Source organism: Plecotus auritus, assembly GCF_963455305.1.
Source record: "Plecotus auritus genome assembly, chromosome: 8".
Lineage (NCBI taxonomy): Eukaryota > Metazoa > Chordata > Mammalia > Chiroptera > Vespertilionidae > Plecotus > Plecotus auritus.
This window is the reverse complement of record NC_137782.1, coordinates 60,870,616-60,890,186: the sequence shown is the minus strand read 5'-3', so window position 1 is coordinate 60,890,186 and position 19,571 is coordinate 60,870,616. Positions and strand designations below refer to the sequence as shown.

At 36.4% G+C, this 19,571-nt stretch overlaps 2 protein-coding genes across 5 annotated transcripts in view; one reads left to right on the top strand and one right to left on the bottom strand.

Moving 5' to 3' along the window:
- Positions 1-18: 18 nt before the first annotated feature.
- ROMO1 (reactive oxygen species modulator 1) lies at positions 19-1,777 on the top strand. The gene is made up of 3 exons (XM_080686556.1): positions 19-124; positions 306-436; positions 1,586-1,777. The coding sequence occupies exons 2-3, from the start codon at positions 306-308 to the stop codon at positions 1,692-1,694; spliced, it is 240 nt and encodes a 79-aa protein (XP_080542682.1). The 5' UTR covers positions 19-124; the 3' UTR covers positions 1,695-1,777.
- Positions 1,778-4,892: 3,115 nt separating this feature from the next.
- Positions 4,893-19,571, bottom strand: part of RBM39 (RNA binding motif protein 39) — a 29,400-nt gene continuing 14,721 nt past the window's right edge. For 2 of the 4 annotated variants that reach the window (XM_080686551.1, XM_080686553.1), the window contains 9 exons: positions 17,863-18,000; positions 16,454-16,519; positions 13,742-13,946; positions 13,276-13,353; positions 9,297-9,347; positions 6,539-6,620; positions 5,677-5,782; positions 5,191-5,269; positions 4,893-5,097 (listed from right to left, as the gene is read on the bottom strand). In XM_080686551.1, coding sequence (XP_080542677.1) covers positions 4,997-5,097; positions 5,191-5,269; positions 5,677-5,782; positions 6,539-6,620; positions 9,297-9,347; positions 13,276-13,353; positions 13,742-13,946; positions 16,454-16,519; positions 17,863-18,000 — 906 coding nt within the window. In that variant the 3' untranslated portion in view covers positions 4,893-4,996. The remainder of the gene's footprint in view (positions 5,098-5,190; positions 5,270-5,676; positions 5,783-6,538; positions 6,621-9,296; positions 9,348-13,275; positions 13,354-13,741; positions 13,947-16,453; positions 16,520-17,862; positions 18,001-19,571) is intronic. The other 2 variants (XM_080686552.1, XM_080686554.1) reach the window with 1 other exon arrangement.

Genomic DNA, 19,571 nt, shown 5'->3' with positions numbered 1-19,571 from the left:
TACTTAGCTACGGGCTCCCGGAAGTACTGTTCTGCGCCCCGGAAGCGATTCCTCGGGCCACCAGCGTGCTCCGCCTTGTGTTCCGTGTGAGACGTAGAGCTGAAAGACCGAGGCCGCGAGCGAGGTGAGGTGGGGACTCGAGGGTCGGAACACTAAGAGGGTGGTGGAATCGGGTTACACGCTGATTTTCCTTCCCGAGCTTCCTCGAACCCTTAGGTCCGCTCCCCCACCTCTTTTCCTCTGACCCCGCCCGACTCTCGGGCTGGCGGTCAGGCCTGCATTTCCCTGATTTTCGAACCCCACAGATGCCGGTGGCCGTGGGTCCCTATGGACAGTCCCAGCCAAGCTGCTTCGACCGTGTGAAGATGGGCTTTGTGATGGGTTGCGCCGTGGGCATGGCGGCCGGGGCGCTCTTCGGCACGTTTTCCTGTCTCAGGTGAGGGGCGCGGTGATGACCTGGGGTGGGACTACCGGACCTTCCCGCCCACTTCACTTGGCCTGCTGCCTGAATGGAACCTAACGCCTTCCAATCTCGCTGACCTCTGAGCGAGACCAGTTTCCTAACCACCTTCAGTCTGGAAGGACAGGTTGGAATCCCTCCTCTCCAGCGCTTACTAGTTCTGTAACCTTAGGCAAGTTGAGCCTGGGTTTCCTCAAGTGTAGAATGAAGTCAGTAACATCTACCTCATAGAGTTGTAAGGATCAAGTCAGAAAACACTTAGCACAGAATCTAGCACACAGTAAGTGCTCAGTAAATGGTTATTACTGTCGTTGCCGTTATTCCCAATTGCACATCAGGAAATTTGAGCAGTTTTACTGTACAGCCAACAAGATGTAGAAATGAAGCAGATAAGTTCTACGCCGTAAATGTCATTTTCACATATATGACTATTCTCATATAAATGACTATTCTCATTTTTTTAGACTGAAAGTTACTACTTACTGTGCATTTTTTGTGTCAATCACTGTGCTAGATTCTGTTATCACAATTCTTTTGTACTTTGACACAGTCCGTAAAATAACTCCACACTTTTTTAAAAAAAATATATTTTATTGATATTTTACAGAGAGGAAGGGAGAGGGATAGAGAGCTAGAAACATCGATGAGAGAGAAACATTGATCAGCTGCCTCCTGCACACACCCCACTGGGGATGTGCCCGCAACCAAGGTACATGCCCTTGACCGGAATCGAACCCCGGACCCTTCAGTCCGCAGGCCGACGCTCTATCCACTGAGCCAAACAGGTTTCGGCCACAATCACTTTTAACACTAGGAAACCGTCTAAAAGACAGCTGTTGTTATGGATCATATATACATACTCGAAAGGTAAAACCAGCAGGAAAAAAAATGGTTTCCATGTACTTGACACTGCATTTGCAGCCTTTCAGAAACTAAAGGCAGTTAGTCTCTGATAGATCCTTTTCAACTTGTCATTACTGATCCTGGGTGGGAGGGGCTAATGTCCTATTAGACTTCTGGAGTGCATGGTTCATCCTTGGAAGCACACGTTGGAAAAGGGCAGTTAATATTTCTCCATATATAATATTTTTCCCAATTGGCCGCATCTTGGTTTCCTCCTCTTAGGATTGGAATGCGGGGTCGGGAGCTGATGGGCGGCATCGGGAAAACCATGATGCAGAGTGGCGGCACCTTTGGCACATTCATGGCTATCGGGATGGGCATCCGATGCTAATCAGGGCAATGGTTGCCCACATCTACCCTATCCCATCAGTCCCAGCCCATGTACTATAATAAAAACACTTTGAGTAGTCTGTGTTGGAGGCATTGTTTTTTTTTCTTCTCACTCCAGACTATTATACAGCTTGCTTAGAGATTTTCTGAGGTGAGCTGAGGTTTGTCTTTTTCACTAGACCTGTATGTTAACTACAAGCTAGAAAATTTTTCCATGGCTGGAACTTTTCATAGATTCTAGTAAATCCTTATTACTCAACCTTTTGTTGGTTTATCACCGTTTTAATTTTTTATATAAATCTTTATTGTCGAAAGCATTGCATTATGTCCCCTATCATTAGTGTTTTAAAGGTGAAAAACAAGCTACAGGTAGATTTCATTTCCTCAAGGCCACAATGCAAAAGGGTGGTTTTTTTTAGTATGTTTAGCAACACCAACCAGGCAAGGGTGTTTTATTTTCAATAGTGTTCATTCAAAAGTTGTCCAGATATACCTGCTGGCTTGATGAGAAAAAGTTATCCATGGTGACACAAAAACTATCAGACTCTTTTTGTAGCTTTTCAACTAAATGAATCCGATGATTATCTTACCAGTCATCAATGAGAATGTAAATTGTATAGACTGATCCTCATCCCCCCACAAAATTATATTGGTCAAACCTCAGTTCTCAAACATCTCCCATCTCACTTGAACAATTTGCTTCTCAATCCAACAACCACCTGTCTATGATTCAGTCATGTATCTGAGGTGAAAAAGGAGAAAATACAGGACTATGAGTCTGTTTACTACTGTTAACATCTCAGGGAATTGTGCTGTGAATATTTTCTTTTTGTTGCTTATTAAATTTTCATATTTTTTTTTACTGTACATTTCCTTTTTGTAAACTTAAATTTTGTCTTTAAAGTGTCTGAACAGTACATTATAGATGTACTGTATTTAAGAAAAGTTATGCCCTGGCTGGTGTAGCTCAGATGATTGGAGTATGCAGGTTCTATTTGTCAGGGCATATACCCAGGTTGTGTTTGATCACCAGTCCAATGGAAGGCAATCAATTGATGTTTCCCTTCTCTCACATGGTCGTCTCTCTCTCCCACCCCCACCCCCCCCGCTAAAAATCAATGAAATTTTTTTTTAAAGTTTAAAACGGGATCATTTGAGAGTCTGAAACTAATTGTTTACGTTATTTCTGATGGGGAAAAAATGCTTTGGTTTTCTTAGTCTTCCAGAACGAATTAAGTTGGAAAACCGCAGTTCAGCTGTAATTGCCTTGATAAGTAGATTCATAGTAAATGGGAATGTTTACAAGAAATTAGACTTCAAATATTTTGTGGACGTAGGACTCTCAGATTCAGCCAAAATCAGGGTTACTACCAGAATACAAATAGCAGTTACAGATTTTCCAAAGAGTAGGTGAGATGTCTGTCTAAAGGATTTCAATCAAAATAGCAATTTGCGTTACTTTCTATGTATCACATTATTCAAGACATTTGCTTTGAAAATCATTTACAACCCAAATTTCATTCTGTGGTAGAGCTGAATTTTGCTGCCTTTATTAAACCATGGCCATCTTTGCTGGAATGAGGAAACCTGACAGAACCAGGTCTTGATTCAAGAATTTAAAAATTATGACTAATTTGAAAAAAAAAAACAAAAAAAAACACCACAACACACATATAAGTTAGCCCCAAGAAACACTGCTACCCAGTGTTTAAAAAAAATCAAGTTAACTTTAATCTTGAAACTTCAGGTTAACTGAAGCAATTTTGGACTAACTCATCCAAAAGGGTTGGTAGAAAATTGTGATGGCTCCATACTTAAATTGATTAGATAACTTGGTATCTAAGTAAATAGTGTAAAACCTGTGCCTCAACACTAACAAATCAATGCAGCAGAAACAGAAATGAGGTAAGGAAATCAGTATTAGATGATAATTGTTCCATTAGGATCAACATTACGTATCCAAAGGTGAAACCTATACACAACTTGAAGCAGAGTTCAGAGTATAAATGGTGATGGCTCACTACCCAAGTTAAAGCTCAAAATTCCATAATAAAGTAAATGCTTTGAATCAATTTGGGAAATCAGTTTAAACTTACTCCATTTTTGTTCAGTATTTACTTTAAATAGTAAAGCATTTTTTCACAAGGATGTCCAGACAACACAGGAAACTTAACAATGCCCAAGTTTAAAGCCTGGATGAATTTGTTTTCTTTTTTGTAAATCAGTTTTAATACATTACCCTAAGTTAAGAACAATGCAAGAGATAATAATATACAGGAATGTACAGAGACAACTCGAGGGCAAGAATTTATCCAGACTCGGCTAATAATTGTTCCAGAGGCAAATACCTAATAACTACTAAAAGTCAAAGAAACTAATATTCTATTTTCATGTTTCTATGACTTCAAAACATTTCAAAAATGAAGATTTCTTGTGGCCTTTTTAAGAGAATTTTATTTGAGTGGTTCTTACAAAGATTGTTGCAATATGAAAGTCATTTGTTTGATAGAAATATCAAGCTGTCTTGTCAAACACACTGAAGTAACCCAAAAATATATTTCAGAGCTCACAGAGCTTAAAAAGAGCAAAGATTATATGCAACCAGACAAAACCTATTTCTGCATTTCCCATTTCTCCCTCAGACTGTTTTGCTTACCAGACTCACTAAACATCTTGAGGAAATGCAGGCATCATTTTGTTTGGAATCTTAGACACACTAGAACACATATTTACAGAGAAACTTTTACAGATACATTAATTGAAAAGATACCATTCAGAAATGTAATTTTGAAATCTTTTCTTGCCAATTGATCAGAGTGCAAGATGAGATGTTAATCAAGCAGCCCTTTAGCTGTCTTGAATTTCCATACACTAAATGTGTATTTCAGAAACCTCTGCTAAACCATTAGCCAGTATCAACATTAGTGAAAATGTGAAATGTAACTGTTGTGTAAAAAGTTAGGCTTCTGAAATGAAACATTAAAAACATTATATCCCTGTCTGCCTTTATACATTAAGCACATTTGTTCCCCTAGAGCTATTTCTATAGATCCTTAATGTAATTTTCTACATGTACATTTAAAAGGCAGAACAAGAGAACAGTTTTGTATACAGTGGGATTTGCTATATAGGGAGAACGAGCACACTGCATTCCTGTTAACATTTTTATTTTTTCACGGTAACAGGAATTGTATACAAATGACAGTAGACCCTTGCCTCTTTATTTTTATCTAAATAAAAGATAACTCAAGATGAATTCTCAAAAGAAAAAGAGCTATGTACATAAGAGACTATTATCTTCCTTCATCGTCTACTTGGGACCAGTAGTTGTGTTGCTGTCATAGAATCAGGAAAGAGGTTGTGATAAGTTGGAAGAGGTACATATGCTGCTGTTATCATTTTACCTGTTGAAGAAAACAGATATTGGTAGTTTAATATCTTCACTTAGATTAATTAGAGCCTTAATAATCACTCAGAAAAAGAAAGATTAAACTCACCAGCAAACCATCTGCCATGCAATGCATTTACAGCAGCAATGGCTGCAGCAATTGATGGGCACTTCACATACACATTGCCCTAAAATACAACCAAAAAAAGTATTACCCTAAACAATGCGCATTTGAACAGGTTTATTCAAGCGGCCTACAGATAGACTCAGTGCTCTCTAACTATGTAATTGTTTAATCATAATATGACCCAAGTATCTGTAAAGTTTAAGGCAAAGAGAGCAACATTTTTGCTTATTAGAAAGAGCAAATAGCCCTAGCTGGTTTGGCTCAGTGGATACAGCATCAGCCTGCAGACAGAAGAGTCCCGGGTTTGATTCTGGTAAAGGGCACATGCTTGGGATGTGGGCTCGATCCCCAGTAGAGGGCGTGCAGGAGACAGCCGATTGGTGATTCTCACTCATCATTGAGGTTTTTATATCTCCCTCTCCCTTCCTCTCTGAAATCAATAAAAATATATTAAAAAAGAGCAAATACCTGAGCTGAATTTTTGTCAACATAAATATGAATAACTCCTCCATGTTTATTACATTCTTCAATCACATCATCCTTAATCTCTGTATCCCATCCAACTTCTTCTTCTCTGTAAGAAAGTATTAAGCTTTATTAAACACTATATAAACATTTTAAAATATGCATTCTTTTAATTTAAAAAATCTGTTAGGTATAGGGCACTGGAGGAAATAAAGAAGATATAAAACATTTCTAAAGAAGGTTATAAATTTTTAAGTCACTTAAATGATTTATTGACAAATGATGCTTATACCAACAGTTTTATCACCATTTCATAGACAAATCTAACAGAAGAATACAAGACTCCAAGACTATGGTAAACTCTGAACTAATATTAATGCAACAGCATGTTATAAATTATTAAAGTTGTATGAAACATATTTCCTCAAAAATAGTGACTGATTTAAAAATTTACCGAACCAAAAAAACAACAACAAAAACACACACCAAGATGTGGACTCATTAATAAATGGCATTCTAATCACTGGCTAGGAAGTAGAAAATATTTCTAATTAACAGCATGCCCTAAACAAAAGAAAATTTAAAAAAATACTTTTCTGTTATTAGACTGAAATAAGCTTAAAATATCAAAGCCCATAATTGGTATAAGCTGGTGACCAAAATAAATAGTGACACAAACTTTAGTAAAGTTAGATATAAATGGGAAATATAAAATCTGCATGGCTTTCAATTCCAATATTACAAACACATCCAAATAACCAACAATGTCCATAATAATTGTGCTACAAGGATAAAAAGTGTTGCACTATTTGAACTATGAAATATATGGAAGCATCCTAAGTGTTTGAACTTGAACATTACTTACGTTTGAGGGTTAAACATGTTAGAGAGTTGAAAACACTGTGTTGCAAGAGGTTGAACAGAGGCAGCTGCAGCTAAAGCTGAAGCTAAAAAAAAAGAAGGGGGGGCAATTAGTTCCATGGAAAATGCATTAAAATAAAGCAAAACAAAAAAACCACTAAACCCAAAGTATGAAACTAGGGTATAGTGTCAAGCCAGCCACTTAACTAATTTACCTTACTTAATAAGGCTATCAAAGTATGTAACAGAACTCCGTATTAGTTGCCAGAAAACTGCGTCATCATTTGAAGTGGCCATTCTTGAGAAAGTTGGGAGTTTTATTTTTCACAAGGGAAATTAAACTTTATGTGTAATCGAACTTAAATTATACAAATAACACAAATCAATCCAGAAAGACAAAGGATTAAACTGAACATTGACTTTGTAAAATTGCTTGAGTTTATACCCTGAGAAGCAGGGAGAAATAAGAATATATCTTTTGGCCCAGCCAGGGTCAATCAGCAGTTGAGCGTCAACCTAGGACCAAGAGAGTCACCGGTTCAATTACTGGCGGGGGCACATGCCTGGGTTGGGGGCTCCAGTAGTGGGCAGCTGATTGAAGATATTTCTCTCTCATCAATGTTTCTATCTCTATCTCTCTCCCTTCTTCTCTCTCTGAAAACCCATAAAAACACTTAGAAATATGATCTTTAAAATTCCAAAATAAGGCCCTGGAAGGTAGCTCAGTCCCAATATGCCAAGGTTGTGGGTTTCATCACCGTTCAGGGCAAAGAAGCAACCAAGGAATGCATAAATTAGTGGAACAACAAATGGATGTTTCTCTCCACCCCCTGCACCTCTAACATGAATAAATAAAATGCCAAATAAATGTATGACCCTATTGTATTTCTTAGGATTCTACCCATGAATATATAGTTATATATTTCTAAAAAACACAAACATTATAAAAGGAGTAAGTCTTAAAAATAAGATGCATAAAACTACCCAAGCATCTAAGATTTAATATCCTAGAATTATAAATTCTATTACAAAACCAGATTAATCTTTTAAAAATGATTATGTCTGCTTTAGCATAAGAAATAGACTAGCACTAAGATTAAAATATTCACTATATTAAAAATAAAAAAATACTGACCACCGATATTTAAGGTCAGTATTTAAAACCCTATTGGTTTTAAGTTTGAAGTGAGAGCACTGGCCAAGACAGCTGCTCCACTGTCTACATGTGATTACATGTGATTTATAAAACATTAACAGTAGCTATTACACAACTCACCGTAATCATAACATTTGACCAAATTTCATTCCAATACATAACAACAAAGCTAAGGATAAAACAGTGCATTAGAAATTATAATTAAACATTCACCTGAGAAAGTATCAGAAATGTTCCACTGAATAAAAATTATGGTTGCACATGAAATACATCATAAATTTTTTTCTGATAGAATAGGCTACATATTAAAGTGACTCAACAGATGTCAAACTCTATTGGGGAAAGTTAAAGATGCAACCATACAGTTAATATTACAGTTAAAAAGTAAAGCCAGCCCGGCTGGTGTCACTCAATTATTAAGTATCAACCCATGAACCAGGAGTTCACCGTTCGACTCGCAGTCAGGGAACATGCCCAGGTTGTGGGCTCGATCCCACTAAGGGTCGTGCAGGAGGTGGCCAATCAATGATTCTTCTCTCGTCATTGATGTTTCTCTCTCTCTCTCCCCCTTTCTCTCTGAAATCAATAAAAATATTTGAAAACCAACCAAACAAAAAAAGATAGGTGAACATGTATCTTAAAAACAAAAACCCTGTGTACCCTCATCATAAATAAATGGAAGTATGCTTGGGAAGAAAAATTAGGTCATTACAAAATAATTGAGAACTTAATTTTTCCACTTCCTCCAATTAATTATGACAATATACTATGAATACTGAAAAATATTTAGAAAGTGTATGATAGAAATATTCCAGCTCATCCTAGAAGAATGCAGAACACAATAAATTCAGCAGAGAAATATAGTTAATAGAAAAATCTAGTTCACCTTTTTAAAATCTGCTAGAAATAAAACGATTGAATATACTTGCCTCATTTACTGGAAAAATTATACATTTAATTCCTATCAAAGAACATGGTAGATATTTCTCATATAGAATAATTTCCCTAAGCAACTTTAAGTATAGCCTAAAAAAGATGGATACTGAATTTGCTCAATATCAAATGGCTCTATCAAATAGCAGATATTAACATGGACATTAAAAACAAGAATAGCCCACTTTATAAATCATTTCAATCTCTGAAATCTACATGCAATTTTGTTCTGGATAATATTCTCATTGCTTGGTACTACATATACAAATCACTGGAGTTAGAGCCAGTTTCTCCTAATCTTATATTAAAGTTGACAAACTATGTTCTGAAAGATTTGTCTATCTAAATGACAAATATCACTTTCTGACTTCTATGTAAAACTAACAATCACTACACAAAAAAATAAGCATAAAAGGCTTAAAATACTTCTAAGCAAGCTAAAGCTAAAAAAGCACAAACATTTTCATTTTTTATCCATGCAACTATAATAGTTTGGATTGGGCCTTCCAAAACATACATATATTAGCAAAATAGCTGTGTGTGTAATGTAATATAAATATGAGTCATTCTGACAAAACTGGATCCAAAATAAAAGACAATTATAAATATAATAAGAATTATGTCTTGCTATATTTACATTTATTTCAAAGACAAATAAAAAAGCTCAACTCACCTTCAGTCTGTTGAGAAAGTCTTGTTTGCAAATCTATAACAAAAGAGAATTCTACAGCTCAGTGCAGGAACAATGAAGAGCCTCAACTAACAGGGTAAATGTCAGGAGAGCATTAATAAAAGAGGACTACTGTAGCAGGGTTTGTGAAAGTGAACTTATAGTAAAACCTGGCAGCCAAACCCCCTTCCCCATTCCTCATTGGCAAGGCTTTGGGGGCCTTCTTTCCTCCTGCCTTGGAAACTTATGCCTCTCTTTTCTTATTCCTAGTTAAGTAGTCTTCCACAACTAAAATACATTCCACTACACTAGTCTGCACATGGGAATAATGGGAAATGGGGAAAGGGAAGCACACCGGTCAGAAAATACATGAAAACCCTGATCTTGAGAATTCAATTCCAAGTACTTGGGATAGTCAACTATTTATTGTTCTAACAGTGGGAATAAGCATTTTAAACTTTTAGAAAAAATAGTAATCCCTCCAATAGTAGTATCAAACAGCTGTAAACACTTTCACTAATCTACCAACTGAAGTAGTAAGAGCAACACCAGTGGAAAATATACCATTCTAACTTTATACTTTTTAAAAGTGCTTTTAGTATTAGAGAGTCAAGTCCAGCCAAGAAGATTAATTTTTTTAAAATCTGGTTTTATGACCTTGTCTGGAAATTTATTGAGGCAAGAATGAAATCTAATTGGGTTTACCATAATTTATGTAATACAGAAAAATCTAAGCATCTAGTCAGCATTAAAAATAAAGAAAATGGGAATTTTTACCAATATATTTCCCATATAATTTTAATGCTTCTACACTAAAAGGCAAGTTAAGAGAAAGCTGCTAGCAAGTGAAAATAGCAGCAGGTCTGAATAGTAAAAAAAAATGCCAGTGTTGAAAAGCTATCTTTAAGTTCAAAAGTTTCAGAAACATACAGTATAGAAATTGTTTAGCTTTAATACCCAATTTTCATTAACATGAGATTCAACTGCAACACTTTGCCATTCGGGTTCCTTGCTGAGTATATGAAAATGATCATAAAACATGGGCAAAAACTAACAGGATCCGCAGCCCAAGTTATATTGGGATATAAGTATACCTGGGTCCTAGGTGCTCAAAATTGGCATCTCAAGGAGTTGAAGAAATATAACTGGTGTATACTGAAGGAACTTGAAGATATGACCATAGGAACGGAACATTGTCAATAAACTTTAAATTAAAACACAATTTGTCTTTTTTTTCCTAAAATGGGAAAAAATGTATAGACATCAGAAATCCATGCTATTTTAAATGTTAATAAATCCCTATAAAAAGTTCAAAAATAAAAACTTTTTTTACATGACTTTCTGATCCCAAGATTATGGCCAGAGGAATATGAAGTCACCAAAACTAATTTGGAGGTTGCCAGAACTTATTTTAAAGTGTTTTTAAGTCTGACCAAGAACTGAGACTTGGAAACAAGATATGAATATTTAAAATCCTGTTTTCTTGTCATTAAAAAAATTTCAAATTATTTTGTCATTTGTTATGACAAGTTAGAAAATAAAGCATGGGTTTCATTAAGGTAAGAATTCTTATATTAAATTTCCAGAATATAAGCATGTGGAGTCTGGCCAGAGTGGCTCAGTTGGTTGAGCATGATCCCATGCACCAAAAGGTGGCCCATTGATTCCCAGTCAGGGCACATGCCTGGGTTGTGGGCTCAACCTCCAGTAGGGGGTGAAAGAAGGCAGCTGACTGAAAAATCTTCAATTAAATCAATGTATTTGATTTACCATCCAGAATAAACCTAAGATTGTTAAGATATCAGTCATGTCACTGCATCAAATCCCCAAAGGCAGGGAACAAATCTAAGTCACTAGCCTTTAGTGAGAATATCTAGAATATGTTGAACAATCAAACACTGCCTAAATTACTGAAAAAAGACCTGAACAATGGGAAGCAATACAAGAATGGCCTTCAGATTAAATAATTTTCAAACCATAGACTAGGAATTATTTATAGCAAATGATTTCTATAACTACTTGTTCACTGAAAATTATATAACTAATGCTTTTTTTAAAATGTCAAAATAGCTCTAGCTGGTTTGGTTCAGTGGATAGAGCATCAGCCTGCAGACTGAAGGGTCCCAGGTTCAATTCCGGTCAAGGGCACATGCCTGGGTTGCGGGCTTGATCCCCAGTAAGGGCGTGCAGGAGGCAGCCAATCAATGATTCTCTCTCATCATTGATGTTTCTATCTCTCTCCCCCTCTCCCTTCCTCTCTGAAATCAATAAAAGTAAAAATAAATTATTAGAGTAATTGTTGTGATTTTTAATCTTCTTATAAGGTTACACTTGGCATGATTTTGTCAGAAATTTTAATAAATCGCTCAATTTGACAGGAAGCACAGAAAACTAAAGACAGGTTTCTAAAGGCACTCTTACAACTTTTGGATATCCATTAAAAAAGAAAACACTGCCCTGGCAAGTGTGCTCAATTGTTAGAGCATGTCCCGTCATTTTCCAGGTCAAAGGAAAGTACCTGAGTTGCAGGTTCCAACTCTACCTATTCCCAGCTGAGGTGAGTGACAACCAAGTGATGCCTCTCTCTCACGTCAATCATCAATGTTTCTCTCTTTGCTCTCTCTCTGGCTCCCTCCCTCCTTTCCACTCTCTCTAAAAATCAATAGGGGAAAAAATATCCTTGGGGGAGAATTAACAACAAAGAAGAAAATGAAAGAAAAGCCCCCTTCTAACTAATGAAGAGCAATATAAAAGTAGACAATTATACTCTATTAATCAGCTAATGAACTTGCAATTTACAAGAAAATCAATCATGAAGCAACCACATGAGCTTTTTTATATAGATTCAGTACCATCATCACTCATCATTCCTTTACTTTTTAAAATATTTTATTTTTCAATTACAATTGACATCCAATGTTATATTAGTTTCAGGTGTACATATCTCATTTTTAATATATTGCTGCCTCACTTTGTAGATATGGTAAAAGGACCAATTCATAATATAAATTGCATACTTTCTTGGAATAAAGTATTTCCTGTTATGCAGGGTTCACAATACAAATAGTTTTGATATGTACAAAAAAACTAAGTTGTCAACACTTCAAAATTAAACATTATCCTAGCTTGTAGATATGCGCTAATATCAAGGTACATAAAGACAAATCTACATAATTAAGTTAAGCCATAAAATAGAGGAAGACCATGTGTTTCACGCTGGGGGAATGGAGGAAAGGGGGAAGAGGGAGGTGTCCCACAGCCCGGCCTGCACCTCTCGCAGTCCAGGAGCCCTCAGGGGATGTCCAACTGACTGCTTAGGCCTAAGCCAGCAATCTGACATCCTTAGAGCTGCCACAGAGGCGGGAGAAGTTCCGCCACCGCTGCTGCGCTCACCAGCTGTGAGCCTGGCTTCTGGTTGAGCAGCACTCCCCCTGTGGGTGGTCAGTGCGCATCATAGTGACCGGTCCTTCTGCTGATAAGTCAATTTGCATATTAGCCTTTTATTATATAGGAGGATTATAATAAACTGCCAATGCTCTCCTTCCTTCCTGTCCTCTCCAAGAACCTAATTCCCTAACTCAACATGTCAAAATAATGTGTACTATATAGGAAAGAACTTTACTGAGCAATTTACTGAGTACTCTTGATACTGTAATCACTTCAGTAAAGCCCTCTGGTAGTTTTCTGAACTTAAATATTACAAAGAAACATTTTGTTCTGTAAAGCAACATAAACTAAATTTACTTTGATTTAAACTAAATTGGTGTGAAGGATTCAATACAATGCCCTGACAGTTTATTATGATTAGTAAATAATTCTGTCCTATATCTTCATTTTCTTATAGGGACATTTGAAATTTATTGGCTATAAGTACTTGATGAATTGAATTCTCAGTAAGTCCTTTTAAATGCAAAAATTTGGCAAATTTTCGAATTAGGTGAAAAAACAATGATTTCAAAATTAGAAAAGATTCAATTCCTACCTGCCACAGCACCAAATGCCAAGGAGCCACTCATTTGTAGAGCTTGCTGTGCTGCTGGTGGGATCTGCAAACCTGTACCTGGAAAAGAATAGGTCTTAAAGTCCTTAATATGTTAAGAGCAGAAAATCCAGTTTTCTGAGTGTTTACTACCAAAGTCACTCCAATAATAAACATGACAAGCAGCATATAGTGTAAGAGCTACAACTAAATTTATTCTGAAGTTTGAGAATGTTATTTTTATAGGAAGCACAAGGAATCCTGTAGCATGCACTGTGGTACTAAAAAATGCACCACCATAAAGTAGATTCCATTAGAACTTTAAGGTGAGGAACTTAATCTATGAAATTACATACATGTATTGCCCAAGGAGAACATCAATTCCAAAATAAATCACTTTCCATTTATTAGTCTAGATACCTTTCTCATTATCAGTCATACTAAATCATTAACACTAAAAAAAATTTACCCTCTGCAAGTCTTGCCATTAATTGAAGACGACCAGTTGTTCCCAAATCAATTCCAGTCCTTTCCAGTTCATCACTGTCCAAAAAGGAGCTAGCGCTGGAAGCATCAGTTCGTTCAGTAACATGACCAACTTTCATTGGCCTTCCTGCTAGCTCAAATCCATTAAGTTGTTCCAAAGCCTTCTTGGCACATTCTGAATCAGAAAACTAATAGAGAGATAAAAAAGCACAGTACATTAGTTTACATAGGTAAGGAAATGCTTATTTATTAGTTTGCTAGAGTCCTGGTGCATGAAATTGGTGCACTGGGGGGGGGGGGGGGTGTGTCCCTTAGCCCGACCTGCACCCTCTTGCAGTCCGGGACCCCTCGGGGGATGTCTGACTGCTGTGGAGGCAGGAGAGGCTCCCGCCACTGCCGCTGCGCTTGCCAGCCTTGACTCCGGGCTTCTGGCTGAGCGGCGCTCCCTCTGTGGGAGTGCACTGACCACAAGGAAGCAGCTCCTGCGTTGAGCATCTGCCCCCTGGTGGTCAGTGTGCGTCATAGCGACTTGTTCTGCAATTCAGTCAATTTGCATATTAATCTTTTATTATATAAGAAATTATATACGACTATATTCAATAATTATAATTGGGCGGATGATGAAGTAATTTTAAGCTATAATATAACAAACATAATCAGACCGTATTACTGACGTGATTTAAAATGACTAGATAGGGCCCGGCTGGTGTGGTACAATGGTTGAGCATCAACCTCTGACCCAGGAGGTCATGATTTGATTACTGGTCAGGGCCCATGCCAGGGTTGCAAGCTTGATCCCTAGTGGGGGACATGATTGGAGGCAGCCAATCAATGATTCTTTTTAATCATTAATGTTTCTATCTCACACACTCCCTTCCTCTCTGAAATCAATAAAAATATATTAAAAAATAGAGAATTGATAGGCTCCTGAAAGGAAGCTTAAAAAAATAAAATGACAAGATAGGGATTCCCTCTCGAAAGCATGCCAGCACCTTTCCCATCCCCTCCTCCTCCTTACCCCCCCTTTCCCCTAAGCTCCAAGGGCCTTTCTTTTGCCTCTGTGACTTGTTTCCTGAGCCCATTTCTTCCATGACACATCAATTGGTGCCTCTGACACCCCCACCCCAGAATCGAACCTGGGATCCTTTAGTTCATGGGCGGACACTCCAACCATTGAGCAAAACCAGCTAGGGCCAGATATTATTTTTAATACAAAATGCTGGGTCAACTCTTCTTGCCAATTAAATCATGAATATTCTTAATTCCAGGTTGCAAATTCAGAAAAACTCTAATTCATACCCTCTGGTTTTAATTTAATGGGAGAAAGGAACATATTCCCATGAATTCTGTAGTTCAATCTTTCATCAGAATGTTTATTGTTTAAAATAATTTCTGGCCCTGGCCAGGTAACTCGGTTGGTTAGAGCATCATTCTCATATGTCAAGGTTTTGGGTTCTATTTCTGGTCAGGGCACATATAAAAGCAATCAATGAATCATAAAAAAGCATAAGTGAGTGGAACAACAAATTGATGTCTCTCACCAACTCCCCTTTCCTCTCTTTCTCTCAAAATATAATATTTTACTGAGATGGGAAAACTTACAGATAATCATTATGTTACATTTAAAATCCCCCGTTTAAAAAAATACACCAATATTTATATTGGGGGAAGATAACCACATTAATGTTATAGAAACAAAGTAAAATGTTGGTGGTTTAAGAGTTTTATAAACAAGTTTTCTCCTTTCACCAGCACCATGGGGATGAAATAAAATCCCTATGACCATACAAAATACATTCTCTCCTACAACAGATTTAAAGTTTATGAAAATTTGAATATAAGACAATTATAATTTCTTTTTTCTTTTTTAAAAAATATATATTTTATTGATTTTTTACAGAGAGGAAGGGAGAGGGACAGAGAGTTAGAAACATTGATGAGAGAGGAACATCGATCAGCTGCCTTCTGCACACCCCGTACTGGGGATGTGCCTGCAACCAAGGTACATGCCCTTGACCAGAATCAAACCTGGGACCCTTCAGTCCGCAGGCTGACGCTCTATCCACTGAGCCAAACCAGTCAGGGCAGACAATTGTAATTTCTTGATTAAAACTGGGACCTATCTGTATTTTAAATACTTGTTTTTACTCATCAGTTTTAGAGTGAAGGATAAAAGATTGGGGGTACGAGAGGCACAGAGATACATAATTTGTTGTTTCACCTATTTATGCATTCATTGCTTGATTTTTTATTTTTTAATCCTTAGCCAAGGATATGTGGTTCTTTTAAAATCATGGACTGGGCTGTAATAGTCAGAAACACAAGGCATTCCTCATCATTTTGATAAGATGCATAGATATAAAAAGGATTTTAAGTAAAATGGAATCCCAACAGACCTCATTCAACAGACAAAAATGTGTCAAACATGTCAAGAGTCAAAAATTAAAGGAGTCGAAGACTTTAATTATAAGAACAGTTGGCTAAGCAAACTGACCAAATACAGGATAATAGTAAACTGGTTAAACTTTCACATTTGGTAGACACATACTGCTACCAAAAAATGGCTATAACATCATGCAAATTTAAACCACTTGAAAATAATTGCCATGCTCCAATTCTCCATTATCAATAACTAATGAAGTTTTTCTATGCTGCTTAAACCAAAAACATTTAAGTTGTAATATTAATTGTTTACCGTAATAAATCCATATCCCTTGGATCGACCTGTTTCACTATCCATCATGAGCTGGATACTTTCAATCTAGAAATAAAAAACATAATTGTTACTAAGTAAAAAAAGTAGGGGGTAAAATGTTTTTCCTTGAAACATGACTGAATAATCTCCCTCTCTCCCCTAAATAATAAATGAAAACATACCACAACCCGAATTACCCCACCCCTAAAATCTTCTGAAAAGCTAGCAACTTCCCATGCAAGGAGTCATGTACTGGGGATCTAAAAAATATTTCAAGAATATTAATCTTAATATTGCCTCAAAAACAAATAACAAAAAATAAAAAGTTCTTTGTAAAATACAGTCAGATGTTAGAAATGAAAACATTTTTGTTTCCTTTCCATTATGCAGAAACCATCAAAAATAATTCTCAATACTAGGCATGATAAGTTGCCCAAAGTATTGGAATTATTTAAAAAGAACGCTGGATTTAGTGATGATTGTGCAACTCTGTAAATAGAATAAAAAGCAATTAATTGTTTAAATGGGTGCACTGTGCGGTTTGTGGATTTTATCATACCCCAAAATAAAGCTATCCACACAAAGCATGAAAAATTAAGATACAGCATGCATATCGTATTTACTCATGTTCTAGTGGATTCAGGAAATTTTATAATGATTGATCAACCCACATATTTAAGACTTGTGTATATATCCAATACACAAAGCACTCACAATCTCTACACTCTAATGTTTACCACTATTGACTTAAAACAGTTTAACAAAGGGGTAAAGTAGGGTAATGAAAGAAAGTAATAAAAATATACATTCAAGAGCAATAAACATTGCTAGTGGATAAGGTTCAGCAGGAACCAAGATTTTTATGCACGGGCACAAAATGAATCTTTTAAACCAAAGAACAATCTACTGTTAATATTTATTATGCAATAAAATGTCTTCTCCAAAATGAGGACCCACTGGACATAAACAGAAAATCTAATTATACTTTAATTTAGCAGAGAAACTTCTCTACATACCCCTTAATTTTCAGTAAGAAAAGCATCCAAAAGAACAAACCAAGGGGAAAAAAGACTCTTGCTCCAAATGCATACAGTACGTTTGTATAATTTATGTTGATCTTTTAAATGATTGATTCGAATACTATGCATTTTACTGTAGAGCATTATGAACAACAACATATTAATAGAATGTCTAACTTCAAATGGTATCTTCTTACAGGAAAAGAAGATATTGAGAGTTGTCACAATACTGAAGATTAATTGAAATTATCACCAAAACCTAGCAGAATCACTCTCCCGTCTTAATTTTTACAGAATATATAACAACAAAGTAGATATACAAAAATTATTATAGTTACATTTGGATCAAGAGCCTATTGAAATTTATTGGTTCAAGAAATTGGAACTTACCCTTCCAAAAGGCTCAAAGATCCCCCGCAGCATATCTTCAGTTATGTTAAAGTGTAAAGAGCCCACATAAAGCCTCATAGGTCCAGCACTTCCCTTTTGTAGATTGTTTGCCATTGCTGCAGCTCTGTTTTTTTCTGCCTAAAAGTTAGAGTAAGTAAAAATGCACATTATAAATCAAATCAAACCATTCAGTCATATGTCACTTTTTTCCAAGTACCTATCATAAAAATAATGGCGTACCTTGAGTAGTATAGGAGAAAAGAAGGTTAAAGTTAAATAAGTTCAAACCTCATTTAATTTGATGCTTCTGAGCTCTGGTTGTCAGGTGAATCTATAAACTATTAGGTTTATACTCCTCCATCACAGGAAAAGAACAGACCAATTACTTTTCTATTGTTTGCATACAATCAAGTGATAAATACCCAACATTAACTACTCCCAAAATATTAACTAGGACATTATCACCTTTTACAGGTCATAAAAAAAGTAATTTGATTATGGTTGCATAGACTTGTTAGCAGTGAAACTGGAATTTCAAGTCTGATTTGGTTACAAAGCTTATTTATAACTTTACATTAGTCTGATGAAGGAACCAAATAATTTAGGAGTTATGGTGTATCAGATCAGTGATTGGAAAACCTACCAACATGTCTATAGGTACTGATGATGAATCCTAATACATACTTTCCTATTATATAAATACTAGAGGCTCGATACACAAAGATTCGTGCAAGAATGGGCCTTCCTTCCCCTGGCTGCCGGAGCTGCCTTTCTGCCTTCCCATGCTGCCCAGAGGCTTTGAGTTGTTGGGGTGGTGCAGAACGCCTAAGACACAAGCATTCCGCTACAACTGCTGAGCTCCTGCATGTGCAAATTAACCCGCCATCTTTGTTGGGTTAATTTGCATACTCGCTCCTGATTGGCTGGTGGTAGTCACAAAGGTACATCAATTAGCATCTTACTCTTATTAGTGTAGATATTGATACATCCCAATTTTTCCACATCTAAATGAACTAAAATATTTTTTGCCAATTTTGTAAAGAACCAGCATAGAGGAATTATATTACAGTTTGGGTTATCTTAAAAGACATTCTTAATTTTAGAAGATATTCTTTTTTTAATAAATATTTTTACTGATTTCAGAGAGGGAGAGGGAGAGAGAGATAGAAACATCAATGATGAGAGAGAATCATTGATTGGCTGCCTCCTTCATATCCCACCCTGGGGATTGAGCCCGAAACCCCGGGCATGTGCCCTTGACAGGAATAGAACCAGGGACCCTTCGTCCACAGGCCTCTATCCATTGAGCCAAACCAGCTAGGGCTACAAGATATTCTTAAATTAGTTCGAAATACCTTATTTTATTTCATTTTATTTTAAAATATATTTTATTGATTTTTTACAGAGAGGAAGGGAGAGGGATAGAGAGTTAGAAACATCAATCAGCTGCCTCCTGCACACTCCCTACTGGGTATGTGCCAGCAACCAAGGTACATGCCCCTGCCCAGTATCAAACCTAGGACCCTTGAGTCCACAGGATGACACTCTATCCACTGAGCTAAACTGGTCAGGGCTGAAATACCTTAAAGAAATACTAGAAATGATGGCTATTCAAAAACTACTTTTAAAAAATTTATTGATTTTAGAGAGAGTAAGGTAGAGAAAGGGAATAAGGGAAGGGTAAAAGAGAAACAATTAATTGTTCCATT